Source organism: Zingiber officinale, chromosome 2B, assembly GCF_018446385.1.
Source record: "Zingiber officinale cultivar Zhangliang chromosome 2B, Zo_v1.1, whole genome shotgun sequence".
NCBI lineage: Eukaryota > Viridiplantae > Streptophyta > Magnoliopsida > Zingiberales > Zingiberaceae > Zingiber > Zingiber officinale.
In genome coordinates, this window is record NC_055989.1 from 127,833,778 (window position 1) to 127,849,671 (window position 15,894).

General features: G+C 36.7%; 1 protein-coding gene across 1 annotated transcript; it reads right to left on the minus strand.

Moving 5' to 3' along the window:
- Positions 1-10,980: 10,980 nt before the first annotated feature.
- LOC122047095 (glyoxylate/hydroxypyruvate reductase HPR3-like) lies at positions 10,981-15,391 on the minus strand. The gene is made up of 2 exons (XM_042608143.1): positions 14,905-15,391; positions 10,981-11,855 (listed from the first exon to the last, which is right to left on the minus strand). Exons 1-2 carry the CDS (start codon positions 15,343-15,345, stop codon positions 11,328-11,330), a joined length of 969 nt encoding a protein of 322 aa, XP_042464077.1. The 5' UTR covers positions 15,346-15,391; the 3' UTR covers positions 10,981-11,327.
- Between the last annotated feature and the right edge of the window lie 503 nt (positions 15,392-15,894).

Sequence of the window (15,894 nt, forward strand, 5' to 3'; positions counted from 1 at the left end):
TGAATATCTTGCATTAATTATAAAAAGGTGTGTGTTGTTCAAATATTCATGGTATGATCCGATCCCAAGAATAGGTACAAGAATACATCCAAATTATAATTTAGTTAAGGTTAATGGAAATAAAAAGTTCAACGAGTTTGAACCTTTCATTTTTGGGGTACAAACGGGTCAAGTTTTTTTTATCTTAAATACCTTACGAAGAGTAGAAGCTCTAGTGAATGGTTGTCTTTTTGTCAAATGAAGCCTCGCTCGACCATTGAAATGTTGAACACCATTACTGCTTAAAATCATGATGCATTTTAGAATGACGAAGTGGAGAGACATTCAGTTGATTCACAACTCCAATCCACAACTTAATTACTTATAGATGTCAATGTTACTTACGAGGAGATATATGATGAAGAGATGTCTAGCAATGAGGATCTTGTTGAACTAACAGAGTTTAGCGATAAGGACTCAGAAATCATTAATGTTAATTAGTCATATGTTAATGATGATTAAATGTTAATATTATTATTCATCAAGTAAGTTATGCTTCCATCTTATTTTTTGTAATATTATCATGTTAGTAAACTTTATTATGATGTGTTGTAATGTTATTTTATAAATATTATCATGGCAGAGTAGACAATAGCACTCTATGGCTATACAATGTTTAGGGTTATTGGGAAGTTGTAAGTATTTTTTATTATTAGTAACTCAAGTTCATATATGACTTTATTTATAACATATTTCTCATACATTAATATTTTTTCATACAGTTTTACTCCAAATGGCCATCGAGTAGTGACATATATCAGCGAAAATTTAAAGAAAGAGTATGCACTTTTGATACTACATGGAGGCATGTAGATAAGGAGACGAAGACTTTCTATTATAATGAATTTATGGTAAGTAAATTTAATGTGTTTGGTATTGTATAATATATTTATCTTTTAATATACTAAATTTTTAACTTATAATTGTAGAAAAAATATACTTGGGAGAAAGGACACGAGACACAATTTGTATGCACTTGGAATATATATTGTGTAAAACTGTACAGAGACCTTCTATACTATATGAGAGAGGAGGTCATGAGGCCAGCGTATGTTTCAGACGAGATCTGGGGTGTATGGATGACCACATGGGCTGCAGAAATGTGACATTCAAATTCTAAAAAAGCTCAAGCAAATATAAAAACAGAGTCAGGTGGCCTGAGCATTGGAACCACTTGGCATACATCAGGATCTCAATCCATTGTAGAGCATATCATGGATGAATTTAATTTAAAGTTATATAAGCAAATATTTTATTTATTACCAAACTTGTATAGTTTTGGTTCAACTTGTTTGTGTATGTAGGAGTGTGCTGTAGATTGACAACACACTTGTTTGGAGGTATTCATCAAGACTCACAAGAAAAAGGATGACACATTTATCGATTCTCAATCCTAGGCCATACACATAAAATTATTAACTTTTATTGTCACGTCTCGAGGGTATACTTATTTGCCAAATAAGATGGTACTCCCTAGTGATAATACAAGAAATAATCGATATCAAACTATTTCAAGGCAATACACCAATGCGATATAATATTGACTAGATACAATGCCAATGCGTGTATATATGCATGTACATGAAATCATACTACAAAATAAAAGTCATATTATTCTAACAAAGCTCAAAACCAATGCAGAAAGAAAACTATAAATTCCAAACAGTGAAAAATAACCCCAAACAACTCAAAAGGGAATCCAAACTCGAGTGGGACCGGCAACCAAGACCTCTGAGCGACACAACACATCATCTATTTGCTAACTTGAAAGTCAAAGGAAAAGCAAGAGATAATGAGTATAACAACTCAATGGGTATAAAAAAAAATAGTGCATGATATTATATATAAGGAGATTAAAGGATGCATTCTTAAGCAATAATACTTACTGTAAAAGTAAAGACAACAATATAATTGTCTACTAACAAAACATAACAATAATCCAACCTTATACTAACTTGCTTAGTCATGTATAGTACAATGAGCAATGATAGGTAACGATCAACATAAATATTGCACATCATAGGCATGTACAAATGCAAATAATAGAAATAAGTCATCATATATGGGAGCAAACACCCTATCACAAGAAGTATAAATGACCAAGACATCTAGCTATCTAGCTAGAGACTGTGAGAGAAACGTTTGACCATGAATGTTCTCATGGGCAATTTAAAATGTCCGAGTCCTTGTCTACAGAAAAAAATACTCTATCACGAATGGTCTCGTGGGCAAACATGTAGTAGTTATCTAGCTATGGACTATATGTGAACTTGCTACCATGAATGTCTCATGGGTAGTCATATGTATCATGATTGCTAACGACTCTCTCAACCACGAATGAGAGACAATGATTGACAGCATATAACAACGACCATTGACAACTTTCTCAACTATGAATAGGAGATAATGGTCGATAGAATATAGCAGCGTTTGCTAATGACTCTCTTAACCATGAATAGGAGACAATGGTCATTTGAATATAACAATAGTTGCTAATGACTTTTTCAACCATAAATAAAAGATAATGGTTGACATGATATACCAATGGTCGCTGCCAACTTTCTCAACCACGAATGGGAGACAATGGTCGACAGAATATACCAATATCGTTGATGACTCTCTTAACCATGAATGAGAGACAATGGTCGGTAAGATATAATAATAATTGCTGACAACTCTCTCAATCACAAATGGGAGACAATGGTTGACAGGGTATAATAATATAATATGCAGGAGGGTCTAACCCCACTAGCATTTAGACATGAGCCTAAATATCATATAAAGGTCGAGTAGAATACTCGATATCTTACACTATGATATGATCTTACTAAAGTATAACCTGAGCATAAATAACAACCACTGCTCTAGTAGGATACTCTATATCCTACACTACGATATATTAGCACTAATACACATGCATGAATAAATATCAAGCTGCTAACCTAGTTCAATATTTTACAGTTATGCTACAGTATAGTATCACTAGTATAAAAGTACAAGTATAACTAACCATAAATAGCATGGATAACAATGAGACTATATGGATATCAAAATAGACTAAAATAAGTGCAAGCAAAAGGAGTCAACTCAAGGAATACATAGAGTACAGTCAAGGTAATGTAAACAACTCTTATGTATGAAATATAGATAATTGAATCATGCACTAAGATCAAGAAAACTACAGAGGTCAAAGTAGGAACTATCCACCTCTAATGTAAAACATTCTAGTAGTTTTCAAATCTGGTGCTCTCTCTCGAGCTTGAATCCTAAGGAGAAGAAAATACAAAAGACATTTAAGTACTAAGCTAATGCTAACAATAGACTTCTTACAACAATTTATTCCCACATTCTTTAGTATTAGTTGTATCAATTCACATTTCTTGTTAGTCCTTTAGTTATTAGGTCCATGACCGCATTAATCTAGCTACCCATTTACCATTTTATAAATCTAATCAATCTACAATAAACTCAATTAAATCACAAGTTCATTAGCTAATCAAACCCATTAGTACACCTTACCCTACCGTTGATTGGTGATGATTCATTGAATTGAGGGTTCGATTTCGGTTAGCATGTGAAGTGTTCTATGAATTACAAATCCATCTACCTAACAAGCATAATCTGAACATTTTATCCCTTCCAAATCAACTACCAATTTCCAATTAACACTATGATCGACTGATTACTCCTTTAATTTCAGCTAACCAGATTCAATAGTTTGTACGCTTAGAGGTAAAGACTTTTATTACCCTACAGCTTGTTCTCTACTCCAGAAGTGCTTCACCATGGCCAGCGGTGGCTTACTACTATAGCTATTTGTGGCAAATAGTTGAGCGGAAACACGTGACTGCCCTCTGTAGTCTAACGACCTATAATGGCGGTAGTAAGGTTTGTAGATAAATCACTAATTATCTGATTATTCAATTTATTTAACTGACTAAAACATTAATTAATACTAATTGCTCTTAATTAGTTTACTGATTCACCTTAATCCATCTTATATTCTGAATAGAAAAGTTACCTCGTAATTTTTTAAAATTTATTGACGGAATACTGATAGAAACAATATTCTATTAGTAAATATTAAATTAGGTTACGATACATCATCGGTGTTTACCGATGAAATATTATTTTCCGTTAGTAAATACTGACGGAATCCTTGATTCTGTCAGTATAATTATTGATGGAATATTATTTTTCGTTGGTAAACATCAACAGAATCTAGAATTCTATTGGCATAATTACTGATGAAATTTGTATTTCGTCGATGTTTAACTACCGATGAAAAATAATATTCCATCAGTAAATAATATTATGGGACAAATTTCCGTTCAATAAATACTGAGAGAATTATAATTTCCGTTGGTACTTACCAACAGAATACAAATTTCATTGGTAATTATACCAACAGAAGTTATAATTTTGTTAGTATTTATATCGACAAAATTTAATTTCCATCTGTATATTTAGTTACGAAAATTTATTCAGTCTTTATATAGCAATGGAATATAAATTTTGTCAGTAAAATTATATTTGACATAATATATTTGAATATCATATTTCTATTATAATTTCATCACTAAATCAATATAGTGAAAGAATAACGATTAAAAATTCTATATTTTGTGGGTAATACATATTTTTAGGTTTGTAAATGAGTCAAACGTTCATGAACAAGTTTGGTATTCAGATTGGTAAGAGCTTGTTTATGTTCATTCAATATACATAAAATTAATTAAACAAATAAGTTTGAACAGCTCGTTAAGCTAAAAAAACAAACTTGAACACATATGTGTTCAATTCGTTAACGTTTGTGAACAGTGTTCATGAACAATGTTCACGAACCATATTCATTAATAAAACTCTTTCAATATGCTAAATAAATAATAAAATAAAAAAATAATAAATTTAAATTATCAAACTCAATAACCAATCAAACAAGCTTGAATTGAGAACTTGATAACATCTAAATGAATCAAGCTCAGCTAAACTTGAATTGAGAGCTTGATAACATCTAAATGAACCAAGCTTAAGCCAAGCTTCAAACAAGCTCAAACTCATAGAAAATAAACCAAGCCAAGATTGAACACTCATTTCAAAAGCTTGGTTCATTTTAAGCTCAGCTCAGCTCGGCTTGATTACCTTATCAAATAAATTTAAACACCCTAAAATTCGACTCGGCTCGACTTATTTACAATCCTATAAATTTTCTTTAATAGTGCATATTCTATCAACTTTGACTTTATACTCTAATGTAAGAGATAACCAACGGGTTACATTGGCTGGTCGAGAGATAACTTAAGATGGAGTTGCCTCTTGCCTGCAGGGTGCAAGCTCACTCTCAGCAGGGCTGCATGAGCTCGTGGTGATGCCGTAAACTCGTGGCCTCTCCATAGCCGTTGCTATCCGTTTTTTAAACATTATCTTTTTTTCATCTCGTGTAATTCATTTGTTATCTCATCTACGCATCAAAATAAACACCATTAGTCTATGGACATCGTTATTCTCTTCCTGTCTGGTGTGGGACTTTTATGTCTGATGTAGATGAGACACGGCAGGGGCTACGAGGCGGTAGGGGCCACGCGACAGGCTTGAGACTCGATCAACACAGAACTAGTCAGTCCCACTTGAGATTAAGTTCAAGTCAAGCCAACAGAGTTCAAGGTGGAGTCGCACAATCACAGTTCAACCTGAATTGAGCTTGCACGTGCAATATTATTTGACTGCTAGTCATTTTATTTTTATCTTTATCTTTTTCATTTTCTTTTCATGGTTGACTTGTGAATGTCGGAGGGTTTCAACAACGTTCGTCTTGATCTCTTCTAACTTTACTCGTGTTTGCAGTGTCTCAGCCTATATAAGGTTGGAAAAAAATATCGAAATATCGAAAAATCATATCAAAAAAATACCATATATATCAAAATTTTTGATATATCGAAAAATTCGATACGGTACCATACCGTACCAAATTTTTCGGTAACAGAAACGGTAAAGGTTTAAAATATTTCGGTATACCGGAATACCAAGTAATTATAGATTAAATAATTAAATTAGATTCCCCTAAAACCTAAACCAAACTCTAAACGGCCCCAAACCACGTTCTCTCCTTGCGCAGTCGACGCACACGTTGTGACTCGCGATTCTCTCCCTGTGCAGCCGACGCTCACGTCGCGATTATTCTCCTTGGCTCCTTGCCCAGCCGACACTCATGTCACGTCGCCATTCTTCTCCTTCCGCAGTCGACCACCGCACGTAGTCGCCGGAGAAAATACACAGCAACTTAAAAACTTCTTCTCCAGGCCTAATATTTTTTCCCTTCGTTGAATTTGAAAAAATCTGATCATCGAGCTCTATTATGAGAGCTGTGCTTGCTCAAGTAAATTGCTCCACGACTGTTTAAACTTCATGTTATTTGATTGTATATGATCCAGTGAATCCATGCTGCCATACAACGTCCTCTTGACTCAAAAATCTGAGTTTTCATTTTTTTTTTTATTTCTATTCACCGTTGGTGTTTATTATTCTGAGGAATTTATTTTGTTGTATATATCTTTCTTGATCTCTTTGAGTTTCTTGAAGGATTTATTTTATATTGGTGAATAGTGATCACTGCCCTTCATTACAAGAGAATTATTTTTTTATATATTATATATATATATATATATATATATATATAACTTCGCCATAACGGTATTTCACCGATACCGTACCGACATTTCGGTATATTAAATTTTAGTATACCGAAATATCGGTATGGTATCAGTATCATTTCTTAGAATATCAATTTTTCGGTACGATATATGATATTCGATTTTGAATACGGTATACCGGAGCCTATGTATGGGTCATAAATAAAACTATAGAGATCCAACCGTGCAGTCGCCATTTCTCCTTATCTTTGTCGGAGCCCCTATGGTGGCCGCTTCTCTCTGCCCTAGATCGGCAGCGGACGACTTCAATTTCTTACGGCTCTACTCAAAGGCTTTGTGACTGTCTGTCAATTCCATTAACTGCCAATCCGAGAAGAGACAACCAATAAAAGGACAGTCAGTTCACCTCAATATGACCCGTGGGTGATGCCCTACTTTGCTCTCTCAAGAATCAGCTTCTTTGCTGCCTTCTGGTCCAGAATTTTCATCCGTACTTCCATTTGACTTCTCTTCCCTATCGTCACTAGTGCTGTGATTCCTCTCCTTCCATATCTTCACTAAAAGTTCTGTCCTAGTTATAGGTATAGACGAGTTAATTATCATATGAAATCATCAAATTCCGATAAAATTGAGAAATATCTGTTCATGTGATAGCTTATTTCAATTTCTAATTTATTTTCTCCTAGTGTTGACCATAGACTTTATTGTTTATTGAATTAGTACTGAAAGTTCTGCATTAATGGATTCTGCCTGTCCGACAAACTGTTCGATGCCCGAAGGACAACAGGGACGGATCCTCTAGACCATCTATCCTAATCCGCTTGCCATTACCATCCACGAATGTAAATGCTGGACCAGATGTCCAGAGGATCTCTCCTCAACGACAACGGTCTCCTTGGTTGTACTTTTTGTAGGTTCCTGACATATGGTGAAATCAGGTGGCTTGGCAGACACATGCAAGCCATGTGGACCGGCTATCGTTCAACCTGCAACAGCTTTCGTCACACATAGTAGTTTACTGCCTCTTTCGATTAAACTTGATCAGGAAACTTATAATACGGCAGAATACTCGGAATTACATGGCATAATTAAGTCAAAAGTCAAATTGAATAGAAAGTCAAGTTGAATTATAAATCGAGTCCAACTAAATTCGAGTCAGATCAAATTGAGCTCTAATCAAGTTAAACCGAGCTCGGGTCTAGTTGGCTCTCATTAGAAGACCTTAAGTCAAGTTCGTTAGAGTTGCATCAAAGTTTGATCCGTCTCAATTTGAAACTCTGATGTGATGCGGTATTTATTGAGCCTTGATCATCAAGGAGCGTGTCTCTTAGTAGAGAGAAAAGAGGTGTCATTTGGAAACCATGCCAGCATTTCATTTTCTATTTAGTGATAACTAGTTGCAAATCGAGACAAATAATTCGATTTTTTCTACTCTCTTTACTACTTATTTTCATCTGTGATTTCATCTTTTCTCCAAGGGGTCTTGCTAAGGTTCACCTTGGTTTCCTTTATAACGTCTTCCTTGAGTCACTTCGGGTCTGTTCTAGCTAAAATATCGTGGACGGTCAAGTCACTAGTCAACGAACTAGCTAATGTATTCCCACTCCGGAGATCATCGAGGAAGGAGATGAAAGGACCTGAGACATACTCAAATGGATTGTTAATTAGATCGGCTAAGAGACGGATCCCGAAGCTACTCTGACACTTTAGTTAGGATTTACTTAAGATGATGTGTGGAAGAACGAAGATGGAGAATAAGGGTAGAACTTGATAGAGTTAGCGAGAAATTAGAAAAAAAAAAGTCCTTTGTTATTACTTCAGTGAGTGCTTATATGGTTCTCTGAAGAGTATCTTCATGTCAGAATATTATGATTGCGGAGGTGAAGAAGGGACCAGATCCAACATCTGGTGGTTACCTTTGTATTCATCTAGTGACACATGTTAGTAGGGGTATATAGGGGATCGGATTTGATAATCTCGTAACCGCTCTTCTATTCTCAGGATGTGCCACAATCCTAGAATATTCATAATTATTGCCCACGAGTCCACGTAGGGCGTAGACATGTTTTAAGGATGGAAAATATGCCATCAATATGGAGTGACTTTGGGGGAGACGATGTTGGGATCCACCTTTGAAGGAGAATGTTGGCGACCAGGATCAAGACAAAAGATGTCCTCAAGGATGACATCGAAGATTGAGAGGGAGTCTAAGAGTGAGAGGGAGTTTGCTGGTGAGACTATGAGGGAATCTGAGACTAAAACAGAGTCTATTGCTGAGACTATGACTGAGACTAAGAGAGAGTTTGTTGTCGAGATTGTGGGGAAATTTAAGATTGAGAGAGAGACTGAGATTAAGGAGGAGTCTGTTGCCAAGACTATGGGGGAGTCTGAGATAGAATAAATTTGAGACTAAGAGGGAATGTGTTGTCAAGACTGTGGAAAAGTCTTAAACTAAGGGACAGTTTGTTGTCAAAACTGAGGAAGAGTTTGAGACTGAGAGAGAATATGAGACTGAGGGCCAGTTTGAGACTGCGAGAAAATTCGTTGCTGAGACTGAGGGAGAATCTATTGCCGAGACTACTAGAGAGTCTAAGACTAAGATAAGATCCATGATTTGTACTTTAATTACGAGGGCGAGTGTAGTAGACCCGTTCGATCAAATCTTAGCAAATCTAACTTTTTCTTAAGTCAATTTTGACTTTGACTGACAGATCATCTTAACTCTTTGGCTTACGAGACACACAAGGGCAAAAAGAAACCTCCGTATCATCAATGTTTTGAAAACCGGACCGGTCACTAAACTTGTGCGATGATCGGGTCAAGATTTTTAAAGTTTAATCGGTCGAACTGGTGTGTGTATATATATATATATATATCATGTTTCAATAATTAAAAATCATACTTGAATCCTGATTAAACCTGTGATTTTGATCGATTTCGAGCGATTTTGATCAGTTTTTAACGGTTTTGATCGATTTTAAACTGTTTTGGCCGATTTTTTATTTTTTTCAACTTTAATGATGGACCGGACCGGATTAAGAGCCGGTTCACGGTTCAACCGGTCGGATCGGCCGGTCCGGTCCGATTTTCTCAACACTGCGTATCATGGCCTTTGTCCGAAGGTCACAGTGGAGGTCCTTGTATCGAGTTCCGCTACAAGATCGGATAGAACAAATATTTCGTAATGATTTCTAAGTAGATAATGTGGTTAATAAGAATTGACTATTAGAAAAATCAGAGGAAAACAGAAAATTTCCTGTCGTTTAACAGAGTAAGAAGTAGGGGTGTAATCGAGCCGAGCCGAGCCGAACTCTTGAATGTTTGAGCTTGACTCGTTTATAATCGAGCCGAGCTCGAGCTTTATTTAACGAATATATTCATGGCTCACGAGCTTATTCGAGCTTTTATCGAACCTAAACGAGCTTAATAAATATAAATCATAAATTTAAATATTTATTAAAAACTAAATTATATATTTAGAGAAAATTATAATAATATTATTAAAATTTATAATTTTATTCTAATAAATAAATTTAATATATTTGTCTATATTTTTCATAAGTAGAGTGTAAAATCTATAAATTTAATATCAAAATTATTATTTTTTTTATTTAAAAGTTGCTTAATGAGCTTAACGAACGTGTTCACGAGCTAACGAGCCGAATATTGCGAAGCTTGAACTTGGTTTGTTTATCTTAACGAGCCTCATTAAACGAGCTCAAACGAACTTTTATCGAATCGAGCTTCGAATAGCTCACGAGCGGTTTGGTTCATTTACACCCTTAGTAAGAAGTAGGAAAACAACGTGCTGGAAAGTATATTCGATGACTTTTTTTTATTAAATAAATATTATTTAAAAATAATTCTATTTAGAATAATAAATAAATCAAACTTCCTTCACAAATTTGATATTTGACTTGATAAAAATTTATTTATATTCGTTCAATATATAGATCAATTAAATTAATAAATTTAAACAACTCGTTAAATTAAATGAATAAATTTAAATATGATTCATTAATATTTATAAATAAATAAATTATATACATCAATAAAACTGTTATTAATTTAATAAATAAATAAAAATTATTTTAAAATGAACAATCAAATTGTATTACAGTCAATCAAATAAATTTAAAAATATAAAAATTTCAAATAAACATAAATTAAACATATAAACAGATTAAACTCAAGTCAAACTTAAACTAAACTTAAGTCAAACTTAAATAACCATTTCAACAACTTAAATTTATTTTAGACTCAAGTTAACCTAGCTTGGTTATCTTATTAACAACAACAACAACAACAACAAATGCTCGAACACTGTAAAAGCTTAGCTCAACTGTGTTTGTTTATTCCAGCTACAACTGCTATAGAACAGCCTCAGTTTTAATAACAATGAGACAAATTGACATCTGATTCAACGAGAGCTGACAGAGAGCAGAAATGGCTTCAACAAATCATGCTGAAGTTCAAAACTCAACACAATACAAGTGGTAGAGCCTTTCAACAAGCTCATTCGTTCAGGTCCCAAGCTTATTCGTTGCAAATCATTTCAACTGCATCTTACCACTTCAATGAAAGAGGAAGAACAGGATATCAGTGGCGCCCAAAATAAGCATTCAGTGTTACCTATGATCAGGTAGTTCCATGGACAGGAGTAAGCAAAGGCCTATTTGAGAAGAAGGCCTCTAAATTTGCCATTGCCAGTTCAACAAGGTCGTTAGTTGACTCGATTGTAAGCACGGCCTGGTGACTGGACAACACTACATTGTCCATACGAAATAGTTCCTCCGGAACAGCAGGCTCGTGTTCGAACACATCGAGACCAGCACCTCCTATCTTCCCTTGAATCAAGTGTTTCACTAACTCTGCCTCATTGACGAGAGGCCCTCTTCCTACATTTATAATTATGCCATCTTTCCCTAATGCCAACATAATGTCCTTGTCGATGATGTGGTGTGTTTCCTCTGTGAGAGCACAAGCAATGACCAACACATCACTTTCGGCTGCAAGATCACGAACCGTGGGGAAGTAGGTGTAAGGAAATAATGGCTTTTTGTTTCTTGAGAAGTATGAGATTGAGCAACCAAAAGCTTCGAGTCTTTTTGCAATTTCAGATCCAATACTCCCGAGTCCAACAATGCCAACCCTTTTACCTCCTAACTGCAATACAGATTGTAAACATTTAGCTTACTCCTCGACAAACACTAACCAAATGTAGCAGAAAAAAGAGATGGTTATGAATTTGCAAAAAGATACTTGCATATGAAACACAAAACCTACCAACCAATCACTTGCCATAAGATGATCATCATCACTCAGATCAGCCCGTCATGTAACTACATAGATTTCTATTAGGCTCCAAACTACTCAAAGAGTAAATCATGCTTAAGTTTCAACAAACAAAACAATATTAGAGAAGAGGAAACACACAAAATAAAACGCCTACTGTTGGTGTTGGGTGCATACTATTTAACTCAGAATTTTGATATATGACCAAGGTTAAAGTTAGGTTAGTTGTGATCTAACTAGTTATGTCAAGTTTGTAGGTGCAAGATACTTGATAAGTGATAAAGTGCTAGTGAGTGAATTTAGACGGTAGAAAAGTCCTAGTAAGTGAAACTAAACAACTGAAGTTTCGGTTGGAGACCATGTAGGCAAATTAATAGCTGGAGGCTTGGTGAAGTAAGTCCAAGTGATTAAGATTTGGAAGATAAATTTTTAGCTGGGTGCTAGGTGATTCAAGTCCAAGTGATTAAGCCTTAACAAACAAATTCCTAGCTAGGTGCTAGGTGATTCAAGTCCAAGTGTGTGGAATGGAGCTGATTGCTTGACAACCCAAACTAGATGGGTCAAAATCTAGTCATGTAAGTGCAAGTAACTTTACATTCCATATCCACTCATGACATGTAACCATTGCAGGGAAGCATGTTCGACGATTTCAGACAATCAGATGGAGTTCGGGGACGACTGCTGGTGATAACTCTCGACGAAGCATTTTCAGAGGATCTATAGGGTCGGGGGGACCAGAGAATATGGGCTACTAGAGCAGCTTCTAGGCAACCGAGAGATGGCGTTATCAGCAATCCAAGCAAAGTGCTCAAACTGAAGGTTGGCCCCTATCCAAGCAATAGGAGGGCGTCCAGAGAGTTTAGTTAACATTATCTTATAATTAAAAGTTGTAACCATGTCAGCACGGATATAGACGACCAAGAAGGCTCTAAGCGACTGGAGAAATGCTAGAAAAGGAGTTTCGAGACAGAGCTTGAAAATCACTCATCTATACAGAATTGTTCTTGTGCTCTAAACATTCTTTCATCTTTTGTGTTGCGACACGTTGCAAAACGCGCTTCATTTCTGATCGACAACACCTAGAGTAACATTTTAATCTGTTTTACTGTTGTCTTATTTGTTTTATTGTGCTTAAAGTTTTTAGATTTTTTTTTATGTGAGGTTTCTCCACCTAGGAGAAATTTAGAAATAAAAATCATATTTTATAACTACGCGTGTTTATACATCTGGTTTGCTTGATCAACTTGCATGCTTTTTGCCTTTGTCTTACTTGATTGAATCAGTCTAAGCTAATTTTATTTCCGCTATGCTAACTCTGATTGATTCAACAGTTTTATTTACTATCTACTCATTTTAAAATTCATAACACTATGCACCCTCCTCTAGCGTCGAGTTCGATCCTACATCTACTTGTAGTCATTATCATAATATTTGTCTGAACTATTCAGAACAGTTACTTGAATCCAATCTATTCATTCAGCTCTTTAAAAAGCATATCGTTAATATTATTGAATCAATTGAATGATTTTTATTACATTGACTTAATGTTTTCTTTAATATCCCTCTCCCTCGTTCAAGTCAATTTCAATTGGCCAAAAAGAAGAGAATTGGGTGCATTGTGGTTCATTCAAGGATGCCCCTCCGACGATCAAGAGAGGGGCAATGCTCTAAATCTAACCTGAGTTGGTCTATGCCTGGCCAAGATACTTTCTTCCTCTGATCTACATCACTCACACTCATTCCTAAAGAAAATTGACATTTCTTTCATTGGTGCAAACTAAAAGGGGATCCCTCAAGATTTTGTTCTAAGTCCCTTTCGAGTAAATCTTACCTTGAGTTTTCTCTAGCTCGAGTAATGTTTCAAAAGAAAAGATATGAGCACAATGACCATTAATGTGGTGGAGATAGTCGGCCTCCACGTGGCATAGTTGGGTCAAAAGTCAAGTCGAGCTGTAAGCCAAAGCTAAAACGAGATCAAGCCCGATCAAAAGAGAGCCCGAGTCAAGTCAAACCAAGCTCAAGTCCAATTAAGCCATGGGCAGGGACGCCAATCCAAGAGCCTGCGACTCGTGTTCAAATTGGGTCTAACCTAAATCTAACCCTAATTTGACGTGAAGGCAAACTCATCACTCGGGAGTAGAAGCCCAACTCTCCTCACTCGAGAGTAGAAGCCCGACTCCCTCACTCGGAAGTAGAAGCCCGACTCCCTCCACTCAGGAATAGAAGCTCGACTCCTCGACACCTGGGTACCTCAAGCGTCTCCACCTTGAAGGGCTCACTACGCCCAAGTTGGTAGGGCGCAGTTAACGAAAGACATGGAGAACATGGGACGACATGACGCCCCCTCAACCAAAAGGTGGGACGACGTGGCATCGCCTCAATCAAGACTTGGTTAATTGGGGAAATGGATGGGAGGATGACATGACATCCCCTCAATCAGAATGTGGTTAACTGGAGACGTGGGTGTCATCTTTCCCCCCAAGGGGTAGTATAAAAAAGGGCCCGCTCCCACGAATACAGGTATGCGCACATAAAACACACATTTTTCTCTATTTTTCTTTTCTTCTTCTCTACTCTGTGATCACCAAGATCTGATTTGAATGTCAGAGTGGTTGTGCCAAGGTCCATCTGGACCTTCATTCTAATCCTCTTTTGACTGTCTCATAGGCTCCACGAAGTTCCTCTACCCCAAGCTTGGACTGGATCAAAAGTAATTCCTATCCCTTGATCTCAGACCGGATCAATCATATTATCCATAGATAGAGTAACGGGATCTTGAATTTGGCATCACTCATCACGCTAAAAGAAAACAATAGTGTTAGCATTTTGATTTATTCTTATGAACATCATATTCAGATCTAATTCCGCAGATTTGGATCGAGATTAAAACAGTGAATGGAATGTTTAACAGAAATCGTACTTTACATCTGGGCGGGAAGTCTCCGGCGACGGGCCACAGTCCGCGGAGGACGTACCGGTACGATGCCGACACATGGAGGAGGACATCGACAAGGAGGCCAACGGCGTAGTCGGCAACGTCCCGCGAGAAGATGGTGCCGGCGTTGGCGACGGCAATGCCTCGGCGCGCGCACTCGACGAGGTCGATGTGGTCGACGCCGACGCTGGTGGTGAAGACGAAGCCAAGGGATGGGAGAGCGCGGATCAGGGGCGCGTCGACGGCGACCAGGGCGGTGGAAATCACAGCGCGGACGGCAGCGGCGTGGGCGGCGAGGAAGAGGTCGAGTGGCATCGTTGACTCCCACGGCTTGATGAAGTGGAAGCCGGCGGAGAAAGCTCGCCCCAAACCTTGCTTAGGGCCGAGAACGAGCACCTGCGGAAGCCGCTCCGGGTCAGTCGCCATGAGTGACGCAGTCAGGATACCAGGGCAAGCCAGAAAACCAACAGCCAGGGAATGGTCCCTTGATCTTGATTGGTGGGGATAAATGATCCCCACCTATTTTATGAATGGAGACCATCTTCTGAACCAATCCAAGCCAAGGGACATCCCTTGGACCGCTTTTTACTGTCAAGAGGATCTTCAGACTAAAAGGCTAAGACAAAAAATAATAAAAAAACGCAATTTAAAATTTGGAAAATTCATAATTTATTGTATCTAATATAATATTTTTGAACAATTGAGTTTTTATAATATAAAAGGAAATTTTAATTTTCAGTTGAAAAACAATGAAAACATGATACATAAATAAAATGTTTATAGAAAAAGTTTGATGGTTTGTTTGACCATCTTCATTCTTGACTTAACACTTCGCCCCCCGTGTTAAAATATTTCAGCTCGTTTTAATTAAATTATAAGCGAAAACTTTGTTTCTAATTGAGTTCGATAAAGCGTTGACTTGAGGACATTTTGATAGATTTTGCTTTCATCAAATTTTCTCATGTTCTATTAACT